At 42.9% G+C, this 27,619-nt stretch overlaps 2 protein-coding genes across 2 annotated transcripts in view; one reads left to right on the forward strand and one right to left on the reverse strand.

The window, feature by feature from the left end:
* Nucleotides 1-25,460, forward strand: part of LOC144504363 (uncharacterized) — a 38,567-nt gene extending 13,107 nt beyond the window's left edge. Inside the window, exons 2-6 of the mRNA XM_078229572.1 lie at nucleotides 5,323-5,362; nucleotides 6,108-6,264; nucleotides 12,184-12,341; nucleotides 16,322-16,511; nucleotides 17,417-25,460. Coding sequence (XP_078085698.1) covers nucleotides 5,360-5,362; nucleotides 6,108-6,264; nucleotides 12,184-12,341; nucleotides 16,322-16,511; nucleotides 17,417-22,518 — 5,610 coding nt within the window. The 5' untranslated portion in view covers nucleotides 5,323-5,359 and the 3' untranslated portion in view covers nucleotides 22,519-25,460. The remainder of the gene's footprint in view (nucleotides 1-5,322; nucleotides 5,363-6,107; nucleotides 6,265-12,183; nucleotides 12,342-16,321; nucleotides 16,512-17,416) is intronic.
* The window catches only part of edaradd (EDAR-associated death domain), a 57,523-nt gene continuing 55,158 nt past the window's right edge, over nucleotides 25,255-27,619 (reverse strand). The window contains exon 7 of the mRNA XM_078229573.1: nucleotides 25,255-26,953. Within this exon, the coding sequence (XP_078085699.1) occupies nucleotides 26,574-26,953 (380 nt within the window). The 3' untranslated portion in view covers nucleotides 25,255-26,573. The remainder of the gene's footprint in view (nucleotides 26,954-27,619) is intronic.

The following is a 27,619-nucleotide window of genomic DNA, read 5'->3' on the forward strand; positions in this document are numbered from 1 at the left end:
ACAGAGGGTCGTGGGGGCCTGGAATGTGTTGCCGGGCAAGGTGGTGGAGGCGGACACACTGGGAACGTTTAAGACTTATCTAGACAGCTATATGAACGGAGTGGGAATGGAGGGATACAAAAGAGTGGTCTAGTTTGGACCAGGGAGCGGCGCGGGCTAATTGTTCCTTGTTTCTCGTTTCAAGGCTTCATTCTATGATCATCTTGCTGGTGCCAGTACAGAGCGAGACTGCGGATAGTTGGGAACCTGTCTCGGGGGCAGGGAATTCATATGGTGTTCGTGGAAGTGGAAATGACTAGGGTTGGGAAGCATTTTCTGATCAGGGCCATTGTGATCTCCTGGACTCGTTTCGATAGCCTCAGGGGGTCGGAGAGGAATTTCCCAGATTTTTTTTCCCCATATTGGCCCTGGGGTTTTTCACTCTGGGTTTTCGCCTCTCCCTGGAGATCACATGGTCTGGAATGGGGGGGTGGGGGTGAGTTAATAGGTTGTAATGAACAAAGCATCGTAGCTGTGAGGGACAGCTCGGTGGATAGGATATTGGTATGTAGATAGGCTGGAAAATTGGGCGGGGATCCTGGATTCAGGATTCAATCCTGGACCGGGGAGCGGCGCGGGCTTGGGGGGCCGAAGGGCCTGTTCCTGTGCTGTATTGTTCTTTGTTCTTTGTAATTGGGTCCCATGACGCACCACTGGCAAGGCAACCTCTGGTTCACCCGCCCTCCCACCAATTAGAAATGCAAGGATCGGAGTGCCATTTTTAAAAGCTACCCCAGCGCACTGCGGCCAAATCAGATAACTCTGGAAGCATGCCCCTATCATGCACTGCCCTGACAATGCCAGGAGGTGCCTGGGCAGTGCTTGCGCATTACCAGGGATGCCAGGGTGGTAACTGGATGTGTCCCTCTCCAACCCCCCCTCCCCCCAAAGTGCTGCACTCACCTGAGCGCCCCACGGAGGTCAGATCGCCAGGTGCATGCCTTCGGAGACCAGTTGTGATTTGTGCTGTTCTACCGTGACGTTGCCATGGATGGACTTTTTAACAGTGAGTTGAGGGGGGGGAAGTGATTCCAGCCTAGAGGCTTGAAAATGATGTGTTAATTTATTATAATGATGTTCCCAATGTTCAATGTTGGGGAATGTAACCCATTACTGTCGGGGGAAGGTGGCAACCACATCATGCGTTTATGCCAACATAAAATGCGACTTTGCACTTCACGCAATATTTCCACTCCTGTTACCAAACTTGAAATCCTGGTGGGGGAAAATCTTTTGGGGGAAAAATAGCAATGTTTTCTGGAGGAGAGATTTGATCATTCTCACTGCACTATTTCCAGCCCCCCACCCGCCAACAGTGAACAGCCAAAGCTTCCCTTATGGCCGCTTGATGGGCAACGCCCAACACTTGCCTCTATTGGCAAGAGAGCTCATCACAAATATGTAAAAGAAGGGATCTTCCTTGGCCAATGAAGGCTGGGGGAGAGACAGTCAGCAGATTAATTCTGGCATTTATGCCCCAGATGTCGCCTCTGTAAAGTTTCGAGGCCGATAATACAAATACCAGGTTCCCAGTTCAGTTTTGACCCTAATGCTTGACTGTCACACAGCTGTGTGAAACCTGCCTTGGAAAATAATGGATATTTGGAACTATTAATCACAATTACTGTAACAACAATTAACAACTGTAACTTGGGCTGTGCCGATATGTTACATATATCTGGTATCCAGTCAGAATGGCTTTTGGAATGCCACAACTTTCTTGACGTAGATCGTTTGAATCTGTTTGTTGAGAGCGTAAGGCCCCACCCCTTGGCCAGGTAGAGATTTCAGTTTGATTTTCATTTTGGTGGCAACACCTTCAGGATGTAATGTTCTCCTGGCAACAAGCTAATGATGTTGATGTAACTGAACTAAACAGTTTACCAATAGCAAGGAATACGGAAGAACGAAAGGCAATGTGGTGTACTGACATGTGAGATTGCTAATATCACTCTGTGAGCCTGGTATAAAGTTAAAGCCAGATTTTCCCAAGGTTGGATTTGAGCCAAACTAGAGGGGATTGTATATGCACACTTGGTTACATATGCGCATGCAAGTCAGTAACCTAAATTATCTAATAGCATTATTTTAACATGTGTTAACCAAAATGGATTAGCAGCAGCTGTAAATTAACACCAATCACAAAACCTAGGCCAGTGTGATTATAATTCTGCTTCTCATTTCTTTTGATCGGTAATAGACATCTTTGAGAGGTCAAATATACTGTCGTTTCTGCATTGATGCCACACCATTTTTGCAATTCACACATAGCCGCCATTCCAGTAATACTTAAAGTCTAAGAAGAACAAAGGAAAGTACAGGACAGGAACAGGCCCTTCGGCCCTCCAAGCCCATGCCAATCTTGATGCCCTAACTAAACTAAAAGAAAAACTTTGCCCTTATTCGGACTGTAACCCTCTATTTTCTCCCTATTCATGCACCCATCCAGATGCCTCTTAAATGTTGCTAATGTGCCTGCTTCCACACCACCTCTGGCAGCGCATTCCAGGCACCCACCACTCTCTGTGTGAAAAACTTTCCCCGCACATCTCCCTTAAACTTTCCCCCTCTCACCTTGAACCTGTACCCCCTTGTAATTGACACTTCCACCCTGGGAAAAAGCCTTTGACTATCCACCCAGTCTATGCCTCTCCTAATTTTGTAGACTTCTATCAGATAAGTCCTCTGTCTTTCCAGTGAGAATAATCCTAGTTTATTCAACATCCCTTCATAGCCAACACCCACGAGACCAGATAACATCCTGGTGAACCTTCTTTGCATTCTCTACAAAGCTTCCACGTCCTTCTGGTAGTGTGGCAACCAGAATTGCATGTAATGCTCCAAATGCGGCCTAACCAAGGTTTTATATAGCTGCAGTCATTTTAATTTTTGGTCAATATGTAAAATGAGGTGATATTGGATTAGTCAACAAATTCTAATCTGCCTCAATACAGATCAATATACGAAGCGAGCAGCATAGTTCACCACGAACATGAACATCTGCCAAACTGGTATCTTTTGTGCTAGAGCAACATTGCGTAGAGTCAGATTGTTAATATTAATAAACATGCATTAAGTCTTGTCAAAAGTTGATATTGTATGATCAACTGCTTTTGGCCTTACTTGCACAGTATTGTGATTTTTTTTAAAGAAAGGACTCGATGCTACAGAAGAGGCTTATTGTGTCCTGGTTAATATTTATTTCTCAACCAACAATCACTGAAACAGATTATCTGGTCATTATCACACTGGTGTTTGTGGGAGCTTGCTGTCTTCAAATTGGCTGTCGCGCTTCCTACTTTAAGGCAGTGACTACAACAGCACAACAACAACAGCTTATATAAAGCATCATTAATGTAATGACACACCCCAACAGGGGCTGACCTGTCATCTATCACTGAGGGGAAGAGCCACTGAGCCCTTCTTGGTCAACATCGCCTAACCTTTCACCTTGTCAACTCACTGCCTTCTTGCAAAAGTCTTTTCAAAAATCTTCCTCTTCTCAATCACTCTTTTTTTTTAAAAAAGAAATTAAATTGCCCTGACTCCTCAACATCCTCCTCTTTCCCTTGTGAACTTCATTACTGTCTGTCTGGGCAATGAAATCATTTCAAGCTTTTGGGCTTTCAAATGAGAAATATTACTAAAAAAAACTGGTTTCTGATGTCCTCTCTGATGTTGTAAGAAGACTCACAACATCAGGTTAAAGTCCAACAGGTTTATTTGGTGGCACAAGCCACTAGCTTTCAGAGCACTGCTCCTTCGTCAGGTGAGTGGGAGTTCTGTTCACAAACAGGGCACATAAAGACACAAACTCAATTTACAAAATAATTATTGGAATGTGAGTCTTTACAGGTAATCAAGTCTTAAAGGTACAGACAATGTGAGTGGAGAGAGCGTGAAGCACAGGTTAAAGAGATGTGTATTGTCTTCAGACAGGACACTGTGAGATTTTGCAAGTCCAGGCAAGTTGTGGGGGTTACAGATAATGTGACATGAACCCAAGATCCCGGTTGAGGTGTTGTGAGACTTCTTACTGTCCAACGCCGGCATCTCCACATCATGACTCTCTGAAGTTGTCAAGCTTTTATGTTAATTGGCAGCAAGGCCACGGAGACTATAAGCAATGTAGTGGTGCCTCCTAGTGGACCATGAAATATTGCACTGCTTCCCCTCCATCTGGATTCTCTGTTCCAGGGTAAATTCACCTTCCCATTCTGTACACTGGATCCAAGTTAGTTGGCTTCAATCTCACTACTGTTGATTGTAACTTATCTGGCTGCTGTAACTGTGCACTCTTAACTTCTGTACCCTTTGTTCTCTCTCTCTCAGATTTTTTTTTATTCATAGAATCCCTTCAGTGCAGAAGGAGACCATTTGGCCCATTGAGTCTGCACTGACTCTCCGAAAGGGCATCTTACTCGGGCCTTCCCCGTTACCCCATGCATTTGCCATGACTAATCCACCTAACCTACAAATCTCTGGACACTAAGGGGCAATTTAGCATGGCCAATCCACCCATCCTGCACATTTTTGGACTGTGGGAGGAAACTGGAGCACCCAGAGGAAACCCACGCAGACATGGGGAGAATGTGCAAACTCCACACAAAGCGTTACCCAAGGCTCGAATCAAACCCAGGTCCCTGTCACTGTAAGGCAGCAGTGCTAATCACTGCGGCACAGTGCTCTCTGCACTTTGAACTATACACTTAATTCTATGCACTATGCACAGTGTTCTATGCACTTAGAAATGCTGTAACTACAGGGTATAGACCAGGAGCTGGGAAATGGATTGTGATTGGCTAACTTTTTTTGGCTGAAAGGGAATGATGGGCTGAATGGCCACCCTCTGTGCCATAGGTTTTCTATGTTTCTATGTTGCCACGTGAACCAAGCACTAACAAATTGAAAAGCACAGATGATGCAAATGAAAGTAGGTGACTTGACTTTATTAGTGGATGCAGAACCGAAGAACCCAGCCGGAGATTGGAAGAATATTTTCTCCAATAGAGACAGACTTCAGAAAAACAACCGGCACTGTGTTGTATCGATTAGTATCTTTCATAAACTTTGGGCTCACGTGTGAAATTCCTGGCTGAGAGGCTGGCGATAGTCACTAAGTAACCTCATTGGTGCTGAAGTGCCACAACATAGTGGTGCTTTTGGAATGAACCAGTGCCTTCAGGGAAAGAGGGAGGAATTTGAAGGCAGAATAAAATTAAGCATGGTGTTGGTATTGTAGAACATGCAAGGTTTTCACTTTGATTTTTTTTCTGCTTTCAGAGATTTACATTGGCAGAGCCGTGACCGAGGAGACAAAATGGTATGTACTTGTCTTTCACAAAGCAACCACTTTCCTATGTTTAACAATGTGAGCTCGCTATTAGATCAGCAACTCTGATACTTTCTATATTTCATTCTCTCTCCTCCATCATTCTGATGCAAAGTCTGTCTGGTGTATATGTTCCCTCGCCTATTAATGTTAGAGAAGTATTTCCTAGCAACTGATTATAATGGGCTCCTTCCATCTGTGGTGTATCAGGGCTGCAGTGTGTAATATTTACAGGCTGCACTGGGTAACTCTCAAAGCTTTATCTGACTGTACCTCCACCATCTAGAAGGACAAGGTCTTTGGGAGCTTGGGAACACCAGTGCCTTCAGGTTCCCCATGGCGTCTCCTGCCATCCTAACTTCTGAACATAATCACTGTTCCCATTCCTTCATTGCTACTGGGTACCAATCTATAAGGATGCAATCAAAATGTGCATAAACACCAGGTAACCTGAACAAGTCCCCAAGGTTGCTCTTTTAATTGCTGCAGGAGAGTAGGCATGTTGGGATGGGCATGGGTGCAGACATTTTGTATTGAGCTACCCCCCTCCCCCATCCTCTGCGACATCCTAACCTTGAACCCACTGACACCTTGAATGGGGAAAAGTCATTTCCCTTCAGTGCAACACTGTGAAACACACAGAAACTGTTCACTAGCTCTGAATCTGTGGATGAATTATCAGGCTTTGAGCATAACACCCCAAGTCCTTATGTGCGATCTTTCTTTCTGAAACTAGAATTTCAGCTTTAACCAGGGCGCGGCAGACGTTCTCCCAGGGAGTGCGGGGACTCTTTCTGATGGACTTACCCTGGGCGATGCAGCTGATGGAGGTATTATTATTGAGAACATCCAGAAAGACTCTCCAGTTGCAAGAGCTGGTACTTTGAAAAAAGGTAACTATTACTTTTTTTTTGAATGTGTGATTATGAATATTGAATGTTGGAGGTGATTCAGACTTAGAATCAATACGAAACAAATAGATAAAAACTCATTGACTTGGAAATTTGTTGGTGTCATGCTTGTTTTTCAGCCGCTTAAGTATCCGATATAGCCGGCAGCATAGGTGCCTGCATTCCTTTCCCTGTCACAATGTATCAACATTGCTTTGTGTGCTCTCCATCACCATCCTGGCATCTTTAGGAATCAAAAGGGCTTCCCCTCCCTCACCGTCCAGCTTATTTGCCTGCTCATGGAGGTGACCACACAATTCGCGTTGAGCAGAATGGGTTCCATACTTTGTGGGAAATCTTGATAAAAGTTGCACTCTACTACTCTAAGCTTGGAGCCATGCAGTACAAGCTTGCTGCCAGATGGCCATGTGCCCTTTGCATTTCTTGACACCTGCCCCCCCCCCCCCCCCCCCCGGCTTTATTCAGTGGTCTGGGCCCTCTAAGGCAGCACTTGAGTCTTCTGCATCAGAGCTAGTATGCAATCTTGCCCTTTGGTGGGCTGGTACCTGTGGTGTCTTTTTTCCTTGCCTGAGTTCCTGCCCACATGTGGCCTGTGATTTATCAGTCCAGAGCCAATATGTGTGTGTCAGTGACAAACATCCCCCCCCCGCCCCCCCAGCAGCAGCAAGAAGCCAACTGGGATTGATGATGAAGCAATTCACAGGCATGTTCTGAGAGCAGTGAAATGTTACCTGTGGTATGCAGGATCTAAGCAGTGTCTGCAACTTGTCATCTTACAGGAGCAGAGTACACAGTGGAAAGTGAAAGCCCTATAAAAATAATATGCAACCTGAACTATAAAGACATAAATGGTAAAGCCTAAGGTTATCCGCAGGCAGAGAGTTGCAAATGTCTGATTATCCCCGGAGACTGATGTCCCGGACAGTGCTGCCATTTCCTGCAGCTGCTCCGTGCCTCCATTTAGTCATGCACACTCTCTCCTCGCATTCACCTCATCAGCATTCTCACTGCAGGTGCAGTGAAGGCCCTCGCAATTAAATGCTCTGACTTGCCCTCTCCTTTCCTCAGCCTGCCCAATCCCTCCAATTGGACAGTGATACCAGAGGTGCCCTCTTAATTGGACCTCTCTTGGAAGAGTGTACCGTCAGTCCTGTTGCGGTGGCAATCGGGTTTGTGACTTAAGAATGGTTCCCCCAGTCCAGAAGAAAACCTAAGGTGGCAAAATTCAGCCCTATTAGTCTCCTGTCCACTATCTAGACTAAAGCCTGCAAACAGCATCAGAGAACCTGGATGCCTTATCTGAGCTTCCTTGCTACCTTCTTCAATCTGGGAAATATCACAGCTATCTACTGCCAGACGCATCTTCCCTTTTTAAAGGTACTGTCATTAAACATGCCTGATTTTCTACCCTGACATCCACCTTCCCCATCCCCAAACAAACAATAACACTGGGTGCCCACTTACAGCATTTAAATGAGGTTCCAGCATATTTGGGGCAATGGAACAGGTAAATACACCATAATAATCATATCTGATTCTTCTTAACACTAATCAAGTGTTAAATGGCCAGTCCATCAGTCATTCAATTAATTTATTGAAACATTATCCAGAGAACATTACTTTGCACTTCATCATACTTGGCACCCAAGAAAACCTATATCTAGCCTGTTCTGATAATTATTTTAGAAGCCACCTCATGGCCGGGGATACTTGCTATGGTGATGCTCATGAGGTTAAAGTGACTTTCCTCTCTCAGTGCTGAGTCCCGAAGTGGACTGGCAATAGGTCATGTCCTGGCATTGGTTAGAACATAGAACATAGAACAGTACAGCACAGAACAGGCCCTTCGGCCCACGATGTTGTGCCGAGCTTTGTCTGAAACCCAGATCAAGCTATTTCCTCCCTATCATCCCGAAGTACTCCATGTGCCTATCCAATAGCTTCTTAAATGTTCCTAAAGTTTCTGACTCCACTATCCCTGCAGGCAGTCCATTCCACACCCCAACCACTCTCTGAGTAAAAAACCTACCTCGGACATCCTTCCTATATCTCCCACCATGAACCCTATAGTTATGCCCCCTAGTTACCGCTTCATTCACCCGAGGAAATAGTCTTTGAACGTTCACTCTATCTATCCCCCTCATCATCTTATAAACCTCTATCAAGTCTCCTCTCAACCTCCTCCGCTCCAAAGAGAAAAGCCCAAGTTCCCTCAACCTTTCCTCATAAGACCTACCCTCCAAACCAGGCAGCATCCTGGTAAATCTCCTTTGCACTCTTTCCAGTGTCTCCACATCCTTCTTGTAGTGAGGTGACCAGAACTGCACACAATATTCCAAATGTGGTCTCACCAAGGTCCTGTACAGTTGCAGCATAACCCCACGGCTCTTAAACTCAAACCCCCTGTTAATGAACGCCAACACACTATAGGCCTTCTTCACGGCTCTATCCACTTGAGTGGATAGAGATCTATGGATATGAACCCCAAGATCTCTCTGTTCCTCCACATTCTTCAGAACCCTACCTTTGACCCTGTAATCCACATTTAAATTTGTCCTACCAAAATGAATCACCTCGCATTTGTCAGGGTTAAACTCCATTTGCCATTTTTCAGCCCAGCTCTGCATCCTATCTATATCTCTTTGCAGCCTACAACAGCCCTCCACCTCATCCACTACTCCACCAATCTTGGTGTCATCAGCAAATTTACTGATCCACCCTTCAGCCCCCTCCTCCAAGTCATTTATAAAAATTACAAATAGCAGAGGACCAAGCATTGATCCCTGTGGCACTCCGCTGGTAACCGGTTTCCAGTCTGAAAATTTTCCATCCACCACCACCCTCTGTCTTCTGTTAGATAGCCAGTTACCTATCCAATCGGCCAAACTTCCCTCTATCCCACACATCCTTACTTTCTTCATAAGCCGACCGTGGGGGACTTTATCAAACGCCTTACTAAAATCCATGTATATGACATCAACTGCACTACCTTCATCTACACACTTAGTTACCTCCTCAAAAAATTCAATCAAATTTGTGAGGCAAGACTTGCCCTTCACAAATCCGTGCTGACTATCCCGGATTAAGCTGCATCTTTCTAAATGGTCGTAAATCCTATCCCTAAGGACCTTTTCCATCAACTTACCGACCACTAAAATAAGACTAACCGGCCTATAATTACCAGGGTCATTTCTATTCCCTTTCTTAAACAGAGGAACCACATTCGCCACTCTCCAGTCCTCTGGCACCACCCCCGTGGACATGGTTCATTGACATGTTGGTGCTGAAGATTAACTTCCACCTGTGAAGACATCTGGGGGAACTGTTCATAATGTCTTCCTTTGCTGTCGTATTGAGAAAAGGCAATCTCATTCTGTGTACACTCCTGTAATCCCACTGGTAGGAGCAAAGAAAATAGGTGTAAGAGATCCGATGGAAGAACCGACCTTATGACCTCATCCAAGACACTTCAGGGTAGATTTTGACAAGTGGCAATAAAAATGGAAAGATGTAGAATGGGCTGCTGATTCATTTTACATTATTGCACCAAGTCAAAACTTGCCCTCTAATTCCATGACAGCTAGCTCTCGATACCATTCAAGCCTGAAGTGTTGCCCTGGATACTACAGAATCTGATAGGGTTGGTTTGGAGAGATTTATGCCTAAGGCATGCAGTCAACTTTACCAAACTGGAATCAATGATTGGCTTGGAGGCCTTCACCAACAGTGGAATGTTTGCAGATGTCCCTGTAGCCGCCAGGTGCTCCAAGCTATGCTGCATTCATGTGAATCATTCTCGGAATGGTGCTGTACAATATAATATTCGAGTCAATCCCAGCCAAATGCTGTCGATCTTCTGAGAGTTTGCTGCGTGCCTCCACATGTGCTCTGCTAGCATCCTTACTTTCGTGGCAGGATGCCTGAGATCTAACTCTGCAAAGAAGAAGAAAGGAGCTGACGTTTCCTAAACCTCTTCCCAGCAACATCAGGTTTCAATCTACAACTGCTTCCCTGCCTTCCATCTCTTACCCAATATCAAATTCTCATTTGTTTATTTAATTGCCCCATGTGTGCGTCTCTGGCAATGTGAGTGCAAGAGATAGGAAATGAATGAGGGAATAGATGAGCGGCCACCAGCATTGCCAGGAGTAAAATTTTGCTGTTCACCCTCCTCCTAAATGCTGCTTTCAGCTTCTGGAAAGACAGGAGTCACAAAGGTTGCATTTGATCTCCCACTGCCGTTTCTCACCGCTTGATATTTAGGAATTCTGCAGACATACAGGATGTCACCTCAAACTGACTGTGTTCCCACTTCTATCGCCAAAATTCTTGGGCAGGGTTTGTGTGAAGGATTGCCAGAACCTTTTCTTCTTAATATCTAGGTTGTGTCTCCATTTAGGCCCCTGTTCCTTATTTTCTAGGTAAGAAGTCTCACAACACCAGGTTAAAGTCCAACAGGTTTATTTGGTAGCAAATACCATAAGCTTTCGGAGCACAGCTCCTTCGTCAGATGGAGTGGATATCTGTTCTCCAACAGTGCACAGACTTACTTTCTACAGTGACTCATCTGCAAGAAAAATGCACAGTCTTAAAATTAATTTTCAACACTCTCCAAATCTTGTTATAGTATTCTGTTCGCTTCAGCTCAAAGGAAGTATAGGTATCCAAAAATCTAGCAAATTCATTCAAAGTCTCCTCCTTATTTTTTAATTACTATGAGTCACTGTTTTAAGTTGCCCCTTTTATTATGGTTCTGCTTTAATCTTGCAGATATATTGGGACTGTTGTGTGCACTTAACGTTGAGATTTCCACATTAGCACATTTCACGCCAGGACTTGCATAACATGCATGATCTGATCAATGCCATTTTGGTATGGCTTCTCTATCTCCCCGATTCTTCCACTCTCTCCTGGCTCTCTCCCTCTTGCTGACACTCTCCCCCTCCCCGATTCTCTCTTCTGCCTGCTGATTCCCCCACCCAGTCGCCGGCTCTCTCCCCATCCTGACTCTCTCTTTTACTTGCTGTTTCTCCCAGGCTCACCCCCACTTGCCAGCTCCTGGCTTTCGCCGATTCCTTGGTCTTCAAGAAGGTGTTAGGCATAGCTCTTGGGGCTAAAGGGATCAAAGGATACGGGTTGGGGGGGGGGAGCAGGAACAGGTTACTGAGTTGGATGATCAGCCATGATCATCAAGAATGGTGGAGCAAGCTCGAAGGGCCAAATGGCCTACTCCTGCTTCTATTCTCTATGTTTCTATGTTTCCCCAGCTCCTGGTTCTCTCCCATTCACCAGCCCGCTTCCATCCTCTGAATATAGGTATAGGAATTTCAGAATGTACATTATTTTAATTTAGAACACGTAATATTTCAATTCTTTTTTCTGATAGGAGAAGTCCTCTGGAATCTAATTACATCTTTTATATTGGTTGCAATGAGAAAATCTGATTCATTTAAAGTTGCTTCGCTTAAAGTTGCAATTTTTAGGAATGCAACTGCAAAATCAAGTGAGGAATTTCTGTACTCTTCCATGGCAGAGTTTTTCGATTTATGTTCACCTTCTGCTTTCCATTATTAAGCAAATTTTCAATCAAACTAATTAAACTTCCAGTTGTTGCACGAGCTTTAATCTTTTCTCAGATCCACAGATGGAAACGCCTTCTGAATATCAAAGTAAATTAAAGTGTTAGTTAGCCCCTCAGGTTATATGACAATTTGATACCCTAGCCACTTATGCAAAATTTTGAATAAAACATGTCTTGATGTTTATGATATATTTGCTGGCGTTTATTTCCATATTCAACTGTTGGACAAATTTTATTGTGACAGATTTTATTATCTGAAAGCCTGTGGTATATGTTGCTATATTAAGTAAAATTAAAAATGTATCTTTGTTATCTTGTAGGTGATCAGCTGAATGCAGTGACAATACATTTCGACAATCTAGACAGTAAAGAGGTCAGCAAAATACTAAAATATTCAGAACCATACAAAACAAGTCTAAAACTGAATGCAGATGAAGAACTCATGAGTCCAGATTTCAGATTCAGCTCTCCTGGCATGGTAAAAAAAAAAGTATTTTTTATTCCTGTATATTCAGTTCATCTGGGTTCTGAAACTGAAAGGAGGAAGTGCCAGTAAAGTTGGGCGTGCAGCCCATTAAGGTCAATTTAAAAGGCCGTTGCTCCCGTTTCAGGCGCAGTCCCGATCGCGGCCATTTTTGGGCCTTGGTAAAGGGGGAACCGGTGTGTAGACGGGCGCAGATCGCGCTACTTGCCTCACACCCGACTTTATCAAGTTTTCGCGCCCGAAAACGGGTGCAACTTGATGGGTTGTTTGGAGGCTTGTGCAATTCCCTCTGAGGTCTCAACGTCAACTTTGCACATACCCAAAAGTCTCTTGCCTTTCTGGATGAGCCTTCTTCATTTTGGTCAGTCACGGGCCTGAGATTTCCATGATTAGGCAGAGTTATTTGACCTCTTGAAGGATGATCTGAGGATGTTCCTAAAGCATTTCTGCTGACCTTGTGGGAATGGTCTGTCACAAGGAGTTCTGAGTAGACTGGTTAGGAGGGGGGGGGGGGGCAGGCATAGATGGGGTGGGAGGATTAGTTAACTAATAGGAAACAGAGAGTTGGGATAAAATTGTAATTTTCAGGTTAACAAACCAGTAGAATGCCACAGGGATCAATGGTGGGACCTCAACTATTTACTATTTATATTAATGAGTTGGATGAACTGCATTGTAGCCTAACTTGCTGACACGACAAAGGCAAGGAGGGTACAAAGTCTACAAATAGATAGGTTTTGTGAGTAGGCAAAATATTTGGCCCATGGAGGATAATGTGGAAAAATGTGTGGTCGTTCATTTGGTAACAAGAATAGAAAAGTAGTAAACTATTTAAACAGAGGAAGACTATGACTGAACTTTTCCCATCTCGCCCACCACAGCAGGAGTCGCAGCGGGTGAGACAGAAAATTCGGCAGACCATTCAAGGTCCGTTGAGCTCGGGCGGGATTTCCGGTCTTGGGATGCGCGCCGCCAGAGAATCCCGAGCTATAGCAGGAATTCTCTGGCTCCGCATCAGCAGGTTTCTCGGCAGCGAGAGGTGGCACGCCATTTGCCAGTGGCAGGATTGTCTGGTCCTGCCGCTGTCAATGGGATTTCCTATTATAGCCACCCACAATGCCAAGAAACTTGTGGCAGGGTTGTGCTGCCGATGAGACCAGAGAATCCACCACTAACGAACAGCCGGAGACTTCTGGCCTTAAATTTCTCCATACTGGAGCATTTTAAAGTGTCCTTATACGTGAATTACAAGTTAGCATGTAATTAGAAAGGTAACAATTGTACAGGGATATTGATGAGACTGCACCTAGCATACTGTTAAGAGATCTCCTTACTAATGGAACTGGTTTGCACAATCTCCCCGAGCGTGATCTTACCAGCTCGCCACGCTGGTTGATCAATGAGGCAAGCAGTAAGATAGGGTGAGAGGCGCAAAATCAAGTTTGTAACCGGTTTCTCGCCTCTCGCAATCTTGCCGGTCCTGTTTTGCTGGCGAAATCAGCCTCGAGGCTGATTACGATTTTGATGACATGTTTTACATGTTCAACACAGTATTGTTTTGAGAAAATTCTGCCCGCCACCCCCCCCCCCCCCCCCCACCGTGCCTTCGTGGGTTTTCTCCGGGTGCTCCGGTTTTCTCCCACGGTCTAAAGGTGTGCAGGGTAGGTGGATTGGCCATGATGGTGGATGTGCAGATTAGGTGGATTGCCTCTTAGTGTCCGCAGATTTGTTGGTTAGGTGGATTAGCCATGGTAAATGTACAGGGAAACAGAGATAGGGCACCTAGGGGAGGGCCAGGGTCGGATGCATTTTCAGAGAGTCGGTGCAGACTCAATGTGCTGAATGACCTCTTTCTGCACTGTAAGGATTTTATGGTTCTATGGGTGTGACATAGGGTCATGTGACCCTCCCTCTTGCCTACCATCCCTTTTGACAATCCCCCAATCACTGACCCCCAACCAAGGAGGGGCAGTGGAGCAGGAGGGGCAGGGGAGCAGGAGGATTGGTGTGGAGAGACAGTGGGCCCGATTTTACCAACAATTTGCGCCCGTTTTCAGCGCGAAATCATGGTAAAGTCGGGTGTGAGGCCTTTATCGCGATCTGTACCCGCATCCGCGCAGATCGCCATTTTACCGAAACCCGGGAATGGTGGTGAATTGATTTGCGCCCAAAATGGGCGAAATGACGATTTAAATGCATTTGCATGCATTTAAATTGAATTAATGAACTACCCGCCCAACTTTATCAGCATTTCCCCCTTTACCACCGCGTTTGCCGATCCGGAATCGTGCCGTAACGGACCTGCTAAATAAAAGTCTGAGTCGGGTGCTCCAGCCTCTGAAGAGCGGGTTCAGAGCTTCCAACGGCTCTCTGGCTCAGAGCAGTGGAGGGGGGGAGGAGGGAGGCGGGTCAGATGTATCTCTGGCGGGGGGGGGAGGGCTGATCGTTGTCTGATGGTGTCAGATCATTCTCTGGTTGGGGTGGGAGGAGGGGAGTGAGGTCAGATCGTTGTCTGGTTGAGGGGGGGAGGAGGAGGCGGGTCAGATGTATCTCTGGCGGGGGGGGGAGGGCTGATGGTTGTCTGATGGTGGGGGGAGGGCTGATCATTGTCTGGTGGTGTGGGGGCGGGGAGGTGGGTCAGATGTTCCTCTGGAGGGGAGGGGGAGTGAGGCCAGACCATTCTCTTGGGGGGGGGGGGGGAAGTGAGGCAAGTTCGTTGTTGGGGGGCGGGGGGGGGGGGAGTGAGGCCAGATCATCGTCTGGGGGGGGGGGGGGAGTGAGCCAGATCATTGTATGGGGGGGGGGGAGTGAGCCAGACCATTCTCTGGGGGGGGAGTGAGGCCAGATCGTTGTCTTGGGCGGGGGGAGGAGGGAGGCGGGTAAGATGTATCTCTGGTGGGGGGGGGGGGGGGGGCAGATGGATCTCTGGTGGGGGGGGGCAGATGGATCTCTGGCGGGGGGGGACAAATGGATCTGTGGTGGGGGACAGGGGGGTCTGCTGCCACTCTGCGGGCGATCGGTGGGGGGAGAGGGGGCAGGGTGGCGATCGGACAGTGATGTGTGTGTCCCCCTTATCCACCCCTCACCACTACCCAGACCGATTGCCACCCCTTCCCCCTCCCCCCCCCCCCCCTCCGCCGATCGCCCGCAGAGTGGCAGCGGACCCCCCTGCCCCCCACCAGAGATCCATCTGCACCCCCCCACCCCCAAGATACACCCTCGGTCCAGCTTTTCGCTCCCGAGCCGCTTTCTCCACTTTCTGTGGCACAGGAGCAATCCGACACGGGCGCGCTTTTTCAAATTTGTTTCTAACTGCGCATGCGCAGTTCAGAGCTCCGATCGTTTCGGCCGTGCTAAGCCCTGCCCACAGCGTGAATCGGACTGGACATGGCAGAGAGCGTATGGGGGCGCCTGAAAGCAGATCTCCAAGTCGGATCTGTACTATGCCCAGATTCGGCACTTAGAATGAAAATGATAAAATCGGGCCCAGTGTGTAGGAGGAAAGCACAAAGACCATATTACTTTTATATTTTCAAATTTATTTTAGTTTAAAAGTGAGTACATTTATGAATTTAGCAATGTACTGCATTTCAACTTGCAAGATATATTTTTTTACTGAGGAGAAAAGTCCGACAGAATCTAAGTACAGTTTTTTCATTGGTCTTATGGGAAAGTCTGATTCAATTAATATTGTTTCACTTAAAGTTGCACATTCAGGAATGCAGCTTTGTTGTATATTCAAGGCAGAGTTAGACCTTTGATGTTCACGGGAATCAAGGTTTTTGAGAGGCAGGCAGGAAAATAGAGTTAAGGCCACAATCCAATCAACCATGATCTCACTATCTAATCGAATCAGCAGGCTCAAAGGGCTGAATGGCCTACTCCTGCTCCTTTTTTTTAATCATATGTATAATGTGCTTGCACATTGATGAAATCAGTTGCATATACTTACATTACTTTTTTTTTCTTTGTAGGGATCTGATGATCAGGCCTACTTAAAACTGTACAATAACAAGATTAAGCCACACCTTAAACCAACAAAGCCAGACCTGAGTATCGATGGCCCAGATATAGATATCAATGGAAAAAATAAAATGTCTTCATTTGGCATAAAGGGGCCCAGGCTATTTTCTGATATTGACATGAACCTGGAGGCATCTAAAGGTAATATCTATACTTAGATATCCAAAATACCAACTATAGATTTGTCTAGCTTTGACATTAATGGTACAAATGGTTTAAATGCCAAACTCATGTAGCTGGAGCTCACATTACATTCCTTTCATAATATTGAATTCAATTAAGAAATCTGGAATTAAAAATTAGACTCAGTAAAGATGACTATAAAACCATTGTCGATTGTCATCTGGTTCACTACTGTCCTTCGGGGAAGAAAATCTGCCATCCTTCCCTGGTCTGGCTTACATGTGACACCAGATCCACAGCAATACGGTTGACCCTTAAATGGCCTCTGAAATGGTCTAACAAACCCATGCAGTTGTATCAACTGAAAAGTCAATAAAGAATTGAACTGGACTGACATTTTGGCATTGAGCAGACGCCACCATAAATCCGGCGCTGGGAGATGTAAGCGAGGCATGAACACTTGAGCAAACCCTGTGAATTGGCCGCCACAGGATTCTCCCGCAAAAATACCGCAACGGGACAGGAGACTCACTTTACCAAAAAACCACCACAAATTTAAGGTCCCTAATATTAAATATCTCAAAATTATTATCAAGGGGTAATACAAGGGCATTAATGCTCAAGTCATGGGACAGATGCGAGATTGGAGGTTCCAAATTTTAGAAAGTCACATTTTGGAATTTCAGGAACAGAAGGAATTAATGTGTATTTGGACAGTTTGCAAAATTTCCTGCAGCTGATATACAAGCTCCAGACAGTAAAGGAGGGATAGGATTTTTAAAAGCAGACATTAATTAAAAATCATGATTGATACAAATTATGATATGAATAATATGGACCTCGAAGTTCCACATGCAAAGTTAAAAAGAAACCAGTTATAATGTATTTTATTAACATGGCTCTATCAAACATTTCCATTTCAGATGTTGACCTTAAACTACCAACAAATATAGATCTCACTGCTCCGAAAATCGAAGCTGATATCAAAGGTCCAAGTCTTGACATAGATACTCCGAGGTTGAATGGTGCTAACATTGAAGGGAATATAAAGTCTCCAAGCTTTCAAAAACCATCATTTTCAATTCCAGGAGCCAAAATGGATGTGTCTGTACCTGAGTCAAAGGCAGGTATAAAATCTCCTGATATTGATATTGGCGAAGCGAATGTCCCTGGAACACAAGCAAATTGGAAAATGCCAAAATTGCAAATCCCATCCTTTGGAATTTCAGGACCAAAAGGACCAGATGTGGATCTTGATGGTTCAGTAAGAGGACCTAATGTTGATATGTCTGCACCAAAGATCAAAGGGAATTTTGCTGTGCCAAATGTTGATCTAAATCTTCCAAAAGGAGATATAGATGCAAACATCCCAGATGCAGAACTTAATAAACAAAAATTCAAAATGCCAAAATTCAACTTGCCAAGTGGTAAATTATCATTGTCAAGTAATGATAAAGAACTGAAGATGCCGAAAGGTCAGGTGGACCTTTCTGCTCCTGATCTTCAGGGGGATATCAGAGGCCCAAGCCTAGATATGAAAGGCCCGAATATTGATGTCAATGCTCCAAGTGTTAATGTTCCTGAAGCAAAAGGCAAATGGAAAATGCCAAAATTAGAAATGCCGTCCTTTGGAATTTCAGGGCCAAAAGGACCAGATGTGGATCTCGATGGTTCAGTAAGAGGACCTAATGTTGATGTGTCTGCACCAAATATCAAAGGGAATTTTGCAGCTCCAAATGTTGATCTAAATCTTCCAAAAGGAGATATAGATGCAAACATCCCAGATGCGGAATTTAATAAACGAAGATTGAAAATGCCTAAATTTCACTTGCCGAATTTGTCAGGGCCAGATGCGAAGCTTAATTTGAATGCACCAACTGTGACAAGTGATGTTGATGCACAGTTGAAGGTACCAAAGCTCAAGAAACCAAGTTTGGAAGTTTCAGGACTTGAAGGACCTAATGTGAATTTAGATGGTAAAGTAAAACTTCCCAAGGCTGATATATCAGCTCCAGAAATTAAAACCGGGTTTGGGAGTGCCGGTATGGACCTTGATAAACCGACAATTGGTGCAGATTATGATATGCCTGACATGAACCTTGACGTTCCTGATGTAAAACTTAAAAGCCCAGGGATTAAGATGCCTTCACTTAATATGTCAGGAAAAGGTGTTTCCATCCCAGATGTGGACGCCAATCTACCAACAGCAAATATAGATCTCGCTGCTCCAAAAATACATGCTGATGTGAAAAGTCCAAACATTGATACAAATGCTCCGAACATTGATGGCTTTGGTACAGAAGGAAAGATTAAGTTCCCAAAATTTAAAAAGTCTACATTTTCAATTTCTGGAAACAAACTGGAAGGGCCCAAACTGGATGCATCTACACCAGATTTGAAGACGGATATAAAAGCTCCAGATGTTGATATTGGAGGCCTAAAAGGAAGTGTTGATGTTCCTGAAGCAAAAGGCAAATGGAAAATGCGAAAATTGGAAATGCCGTCCTTTGGATTTTCAGGGCCAAAAAAACCAGATGTAGATCTTGATGGTTCAGTAAAAGCGCCAGGTGTTGATCTGTCTGTCCCTGATGTTAAGGGAGATTTCGATGTTCCAAATGTTGATCTAAATCTTCCAAAAGGAGATATAGATGCAAACATCCCAGATGCAGAACTTAGAGGAGGAAATTTCAAATTACCAGGATTTAAATTGCCAAGTGGTAAATCATCATTGTCAAGTAATGATCAAGGTCTGAAGATGCCCAAAGGTCAGGTGGGCCTTTCTGCTCCTGATCTTCAGGGGGATATTAGAGGCCCAAGCTTAAATATGAAAGGCCCGAATATTGATGTCAATGCTCCAAGTGTTGATGTTCCTGAAGCAAAAGGCAAATGGAAAATGCCAAAATTGGAAATGCCATCCTTTGGAATTTCAGGGCCAAAAGGACCAGATGTGGATCTTGATGGTTCAGTAAGAGGACCTAATGTTGATGTATCTGTGCCAAACACCAAAGGGAATTTTGCAGCGCCAAATGTTGACATAAATCTTCCAAAAGGAGATATAGATACAAACATCCCAGATGCAGAACTTGGAGGAGGAAATTTCAAATTACCAGGATTTAAATTGCCAAGTGGTAAATTATCATTGTCAAGTAAAGGTAAGGGACTGAAGATGCCCAAAGGTCAGGTGGACCTTCCTGCTCCTGATCTTCAGGGGGATATCAGAGGTCCAAGCCGAAATATGAAAGGCCCAAATATTGATGTCAAGGCTCCAAGTGTTGATGTTCCTGAAGCAAAAGGCAAATGGAAAATGCCAAAATTGGAATTGCCGTCCTTTGGAATTTCGGGGCCAAAAGGACCAGATGTGGATCTTGATGGTTCAGTAAGAGGACCTAATGTTGATGTGTCTGCGCCAAACATCAAAGGGAATTTTGCAGCGCCAAATGTTGATCTAAATCTCCCAAAAGGAGATATAGATGCAAACATCCCAGATGCAGAACTTAGAGGAGGAAATTTCAAATTACCAGGATTTAAATTGCCAGGTGGTAAATCATCATTGTCAAGTAATGATCAAGGACTGAAGATGCCCAAAGGTCAGGTGGACCTTCCTGCTCCAGATCTTCAGGGGGATATTAGAGGCCCAAGCTTAAATATGAAAGGCCCGAATATTGATGTCAATGCTCCAAGTGTTGATGTTCCTGAAGCAAAAGGCAAATGGAAAATGCCAAAATTGGAAATGCCGTCCTTTGGAATTTCGGGGCCAAAAGGACCAGATGTGGATCTCGATGGTTCAGTAAGAGGACCTAATGTTGATGTGTCTGCGCCAAATATCAAAGGGAATTTTGCAGCACCAAATGTTGATCTAAATCTCCCAAAAGGAGATATAGATACAAACATCCCCGATGCAGAACTTAAAGGAGGAAATTTCAAATTACCAGGATTTAACTTGCCAAATTTGTCAGGGCCAGACGCGAAGCTTAATTTGAATGCACCAACTGTGACAAGTGATGTTGATGCACAGTTGAAGGTACCAAAGCTCAAGAAGCCAAGTTTGGAAGTTTCAGGACTTGAAGGATCTAATGTGAATTTAGATGGTAAAGTAAAACTTCCCAAGGCTGATATATCAGCTCCAGAAATTAAAACCGGGTTTGGGAGTGCCGGTATGGATCTCGGTAAACCGACAATTGGTGCAGGCTATGATATGCCTGACATGAACCTTGACGTTCCTGATGTAAAACTTAAAAGCCCAGGGATTAAGATCCCTTCACTTAATATGTCAGGAAAAGGTGTTTCCATCCCAGATGTGGACGCCAATCTACCAACAGCAAATATAGATCTTGCTGCTCCAAAAATACAAGCTGATGTGAAAAGTCCAAACCTTGATACAAATGCTCCGAACGTTGATGGCTTTGGTACAGAAGGAAAGATTAAGTTCCCAAAATTTAAAAAGCCTATGTTTTCAATTTCTGGAAACAAACCAGAAGGGCCCAAACTCAATGCATCTGCACCAGATTTGAAGACGGATATAAAGGCTCCAGATGTTGATATTGGAGGTCTAAAAGGAAGTGTTGATATTCCTGAAACAAAAGGCAAATGGAAAATGCCAAAATTGGAATTGCCGTCCTTTGGATTTTCAGGGCCAAAAAAACCAGATGTGGATCTTGATGGTTCAGTAAAAGCGCCAGGTGTTGATCTGTCTGTCCCTGATGTTAAGGGAGATTTTGATGTTCCAAATGTTGACCTAAATCTTCCAAAAGGAGATATAGATGCAAACATCCCAGATGCAGAACTTAAAGGTGGAAATTTCAAATTACCAGGATTTAAATTGCCAAGCAGTAAATTGTCAAGTAAAGATAAAGGACTGAAGATGCCCAAAGGTCAGGTGGGCCTTTCTGCTCCTGATCTTCAGGGGGATATCAGAGGCCCAAGCCTAGATATGAAAGGCCCGAATATTGATGTCAATGCTCCAAATGTTGATGTTCCTGAAGCAAAAGGCAAATGGAAAATGCCAAAATTGGAATTGCCGTCCTTTGGAATTTCAGGGCCAAAAGGACCAGATGTGGATCTCGATGGTTCAGTAGATGTACCTGATGTTAATGTGTCTGTTCCAAAGGTTAAGGGGAATTATGAGACTCCAAATGTTGACCTAAATCTTCCAAAAGTGGATATAGATGCAAACATCCCAGATGCAGAACTTAATAAACGAAAGTTGAAGTTCCCAAAATTCACTAAACCTAATTTAGGAATGTCAGGAATTGAAGGATCAAGTGTGAGTTTAGGTGGTAATGTTCAAGTTCCAACGGCTGATATATCAGCTCCAGAAATTAAAACAGCAATGGGATCTGCTGGAATAGACTTGAAAAAACCTGCAGTTAGTGGAGATTTTGATATGCCTGGCATGAACCTTGAAATACCTGATGCAAAAGTCAAAGGCCCAAGTTTAAATAAGCCTTCACTTAACATGTCTCCAGGAAATGTTTCCATTCCAGATGTGGATATCAATCTACCAACACACAATGTAAGAGGAGATGCAGGCATTCACATGCCTGGTGGAGGAGCTCAGGCAAGAAAATTGAAAGGCCCCAACATAGACATAAAAGATGCAAAGGTTGATGTTAATTCACCGAATCTGCATGGTGATTTTCGAGAAGTTGGTGTGGATGTGAGCACTCCAAACCTCTATGCTCAAGTGAATGCTCCCAGATTAAATGTAGGTAATGATGAGAATATTAACACGCAAAATACATTTTCAAGGGAAACTTTTAAAATCAGAGCACCATCTTTATCTGATCTTGATGACATATCTACAGTACCAAAAAGTGACTCTAATTTAAAAGGAAAAACTTCCAGTACTCTTCATGTCACTGATGCTGCTGAGAGTAAAAAAGGGAAGTTCAAATTTCCAAATTTCTTTAACTTCAGTCACAAATCAAAGGGATCAGTAGACTTTACAAAGGCCAAGGAAGCATCTTCTTCTGGGACATTTACATCAAAGTTCCCAGAACTTGAGCTCGCTGTCTCTAAAGACTGAAGACTTGCACAACTGGCATTAAGTTATGATGCATGTTCTATATCTATATCAATAACAAATATACAACTCCTTCAACTCAATCTAAATACGCAGAATCTTTGATGTAAACGTGACAATAATGTAACAAGCAATTTATATTTTCTCATTCAAGTTGAGGAAAAACAAAGCTAAAAATGAAGAATATAACACAGTAAGGGATCAGTCTGGAATATTGAGTTTGTTGTGGACAATCATCTAAGACACCTGCCGTCAGCTCAGGACTTCAATGAAAGCATTTTGCTTATGTACCTTAAATATACAGCATGAAGAAAAGCTTTGTACTCTTTGCAATGATATTCTATTACCAACTAATACATATAAATGGGCATTACATTTGGCGATCAGGACTTCTTCCAAGGAATGCCACAAAAATATGTTGATATTAAAAAGACTAAGCATTAAAATAATTCAGAGAGTCCTCACAAAACAATGCAAGGGTAATGCCTTTATACCTAGGTAGTCCTTGAAAACATATTTTAGCTCTGATAACTCCTGAGATCTTGTAATTGATCTTAATACCTCTTATACTTTAAAATGATATACATGCCTCATATTCAGCTAAATCAGGTTGGTTAAAAGCTTTGCTTCATCAAAACTTACACGTAACAGAAATTACTATAACAGAACACAATTGGTAACATATTCAGATATGCTAAGTATATTTACTTAAATGGTAATATAAAACTCAGGATTGTATAGATTTTCATAATTTTTAAGTCAAAATCAATTTGTAAAATATTCTGACTCTTTAATATTTTGAGAATTAAAAATTTTATGAGGAGGCTTTACGGATACATTTTGAATGGTTAATGTACAGTCTTACAAGAGGCCTAAAGTGGGTAACCTCAATGGTTATTCTTCTGTATTCAATGTTATTGTTTCCTTCCAATATGAAATATTCCATTTTTATTGACTTAACCATATAATTGATGTATCTGTAGAAATACGATAGTAAACACTGTTGGGATAATTAGTTAGAAATAGGTCCCTTTGATTATCAGCTGTTGTGACTCAAACTTTTAACACGCGCTGTCTGCTCCTTTGCTGTACATTCTCAAAGTAGATAATATAAAGTATTTTTTTCTTCAGAAAAATGAGAGCTCAGTCATTACTTTATGATTTTGTAGAAATCCTTCTGAGAATATGAGAATTATGGCGTGCATCAAGCAGATCGTCAGTAGCATATAGTGACATATATAAACTGAAAATGAGGCAGCAATGTTACCCAGAGCCACAAGACCTCCCATCACGACTAGCACGCAGGGATATTTGCAGCCATCCTGCTTATGCTGGATTCAAGTGTCAGATCTTAAATTTAGACTATGGCCACATCTAAATTCATCTTTTACATGGCAATTAAACACACATGAAAGTAAATGATCAGAATGTAGCACCCAGTTATGGCAAATGTGCTTATCCACTGTATGTACTGAGTCATGCAGACCAGGAATGTTCTAGGTACAAGCTCCACTCTGCTGATCTCAGATTCAGTAGTATTACAGGTGCTGCAGTTTGCTGGAGGCAAAAAATCAGTTGGGTTCACATTATTGACTAGACTCAAGTATCTACTAGCTATATCATCACAGGTATGAAAATCAAGAATTGATTGTAGTAGACACAAACCATAATGCTCCCACAGTTGGATAGTTTCCTAATGTCTGTCTAGCCCTACATGTAAAGAATGGGCATTTGCTGGAGATAAGAGGGTAGAGCATACACAGCATAAGTCCGCATATTTAGGAGAGAAGAATAGGATAAATTCATACATTACCACTGATGCCTGATCCAGATTCAGTTTTTTATAAAGGTCAAGCATCTTTTATATCTATAATTTGTCTCCGAGGTAAATGCTTCATGGCAGCTAACCTAAATCTCATCCTAAACACTTTCCTTACAAAGCACAAATAGAACATTTGTATATTTTGGCCTACATTTGCAAACACTCTCCATTTGGGTCTGCCCAAGGTTTAATTTGTTTGGTATAACAGCATGAACAAGTTATAAAGCAGTGGTAGGCAACCTAGACCAGTGAGTGGGCTGCATGAGTGGCCCTCCTTCATCACAGTGGACTGAAAGATTGAAATCGGGCATGTGCACTAACCTTGTTCCCATTGATAAGATGAAATACATTTAATACACGCTGAATATTTCATAACGAGTTCTGAAAAATGCTTAATCATTTATATAATAAAGCTATTAACATCAAATGGTTAAAACAAAAATATTTACACTTTGGATGCAGAGGGAGTGCATGAGTCACAGTCACTGTAATGTGCAATCAGTACGCACCTCACTTCACTTGCTGTTGCTTTATGTGCGTATCACCTCAGTCATGCCAGTAGAAAAACAACGTGGACGGAAATCAGTGAAATGTTGCAACCCCTTATGTGGGTAACAGTCAACAAGATGTCCTATGGGCTGCACTGAGAACCCTGATGGACCGCACCTGACCCCCAGGCTGCAGGTTACCCACCACTGTTATAAAGAGCGCTGAATTAATGTTATATTACACTATATTTAAATTAGCTTTTAGAATGTCTGCCACTGACACTATCTGTATTTGAAAATTAATCTTTAAAATTACTGTTTCATTCTGTCATCCACATTAAAGTAACCTTTTGTGATAAAATGAATTCAGTTTGAGAATTAAGAACCACGTAATAGTAATTTAAGAAGGAACTTCCTTCACAAAAGGGTGATTGGCAAACCATTTTATTGTTGGTGTCTGACTATGCAATACAATGACAATTTCATTGAGATACATTAGTGTTACTTATGTGTTGTCATTGTGATAAAAAGACACAAGGCATCACTCAATAGAAAAGGGTATGCCAGATCTCTTTGTGAATTTAGTACCCTTTTAATATTGTATTTGACTGATCTGTTAGCAATAAAGTCTATTTCCAGACAAAAAAAGTAATTTGTTGAGAAGCTAAAAATTATTTACTGGTCTTCCTATTACAGATGGTCAGGTGAAGGTACAATGAAGAAGATTAATAGGACCATCCAGATTAGCATACAAAATCACAGATTAGAATGAATCCCACTTGATCACATCCTTCCAGAATTATAAATCCATCATCTTCATAACAACATCTAGCTGTTTCTTAAATGTATCTGGTATTCTGATCTTAACTGTGCTTCCTGGCAACTGAGGCTTGCTGTTGAAAACTTTAGTTTCAAAGAATCAATAAGACTCTGGTGCAGGAATATTATTACACCAATCTTAGTGTTCATTGAAAATCAAATGACTAAATCAGTTCCAATCAGCAATATTCCGATTAATACGTTTTAGATAACAGGCAAAACTTATTAACTTTTTTTTAGTTGTAGTACAAATGGTTTGAGACAAAAAAATTGGAAGAATATATTTCAGTAGCCAAGAGGCAAATTCATATTGCATGGTCTTACTATGCAAGATAGTCTTCAGGAGTAAACTGGCATCCCCCAAAAGGCACTGGACTTTCAAGGAAAAAAAGTACAACACAATGGAATAATTTATGGGGGCATTCAGGAAATCTCCCAATTTCCCAGAAGCCAGTTCAAAGTTATATTGCCATCTCTGTATGGCCAGAAGTTGTCTTTGGCAGTTTAAATGTACACTCAAACTTTAGGTATTGGTTTTTAAAAAAAATAGCTGCAAAGCAGAGCTCTACGTTTTACTTCACAAAGATCTAAACATTTTCCCAAACCCTTGTTCATCCTTTTCAAAATATTCTTGTGTGTATGGATTGCTTGTTGTTTAAATGTATGATGAAGAACAAGAAAATATTAAACTGTAGAGAGAATTGAGAGGCAGGCATACACAAATACACACAGCTCTTTCAACTATTTTAGTGCTTGCTCAATTTTTTTCCATCACTTTGTATATATTTTCCCAAAACTTAGATGTCCAAAATTCAGAACTTCCGGGAGATCTGTCTTCACCTATTTGACACAAATTGACAGAAAAAAGTAACTATAAGTGAAATGATTACAACTAGAAAAAATATGATTTTTTTATTTCAAGGTTTATTTTATTTTGTATGCCACAGCTTCGGCCACTCTTTCTCCACCCATGTCTCCAGCACTTTCAGCACATCAACCCTCTTGTAAAACTTGCATAGGTCAATCAACTGTGCGACTGTTTGTTCACTGTTCCTCAATAAGAACTCTAGAGTGGGACTTTGTTGTTTCTGCTCCAAAAAGCACAGTTCATCGTAGGTCATGCCCCATTTGCTGGCAAAGTTCCTCCAGTTTTTGATGGTTGGGTGGTATGGATCCAGCTTTAACCTCAGTGTGTACAGTAAATCTTCATCATTCATCAAGTCACCGATACAAGGAGGAGAGATGCACAACGGTGAATGTTTACATGTAGTTTCTGAACAATCCGTACATCGGTTCCTATCTTTCATATCTGTAACCAAGAAGTGGAGATTAGCTTTAGGAAATAGTTGTTATTTAGCTTTCTCTGAAGTTTGATTCTACTTGCCCCCCCAGCCCCGCCCCCTTTATAACACTGCATTCAGGTTAATAGCAACCACCATCAATGTGTGGCCTCTTTTAAATTTTTTTGTGCGGCCACACATAAAGACGGTAATTTACCGTCTGCGCCCTCCATGGGGAATCGTAAGCACTGCATGGCTATACGGATTGGAAGGAACATAGTCCACACAAAGTCAGCCCTGGAAGCGAAATGGTCCCAAGCCACTCAAACCCATCCCAAGAAATGTTTTCCACCAATATCTTTCAGAGATCAAGTTTATATTTATCACTAGAGGTGTTACAGTAGAAACAAAAATCCATGCTTTTCAACTCTTGGTCATCATCTGATTGGAAAATTAGTACATGTGGTAATCAAATGAGGGTAAAATCAAGGGGGCGGATCTTAACAGTTCCAATGGTCTTCCACTATTGAAGGCCACAGTGGAACCATAGCTTCAAGGGAGCCAATGTATGCTTGAAATCCAGAAGTTGTGGTCCACATTAAATGGCTCTGGGGGTTGCGAATGCTATCTGCATGTAAATCTGGGCGATTTGCCTGGCCCTTGCCTTAATATTGACACTGTATCTAACAGGTGTA

This window comes from Mustelus asterias, chromosome 15 (assembly GCF_964213995.1).
Source record: "Mustelus asterias chromosome 15, sMusAst1.hap1.1, whole genome shotgun sequence".
In the NCBI taxonomy this organism is placed as follows: domain Eukaryota; kingdom Metazoa; phylum Chordata; class Chondrichthyes; order Carcharhiniformes; family Triakidae; genus Mustelus; species Mustelus asterias.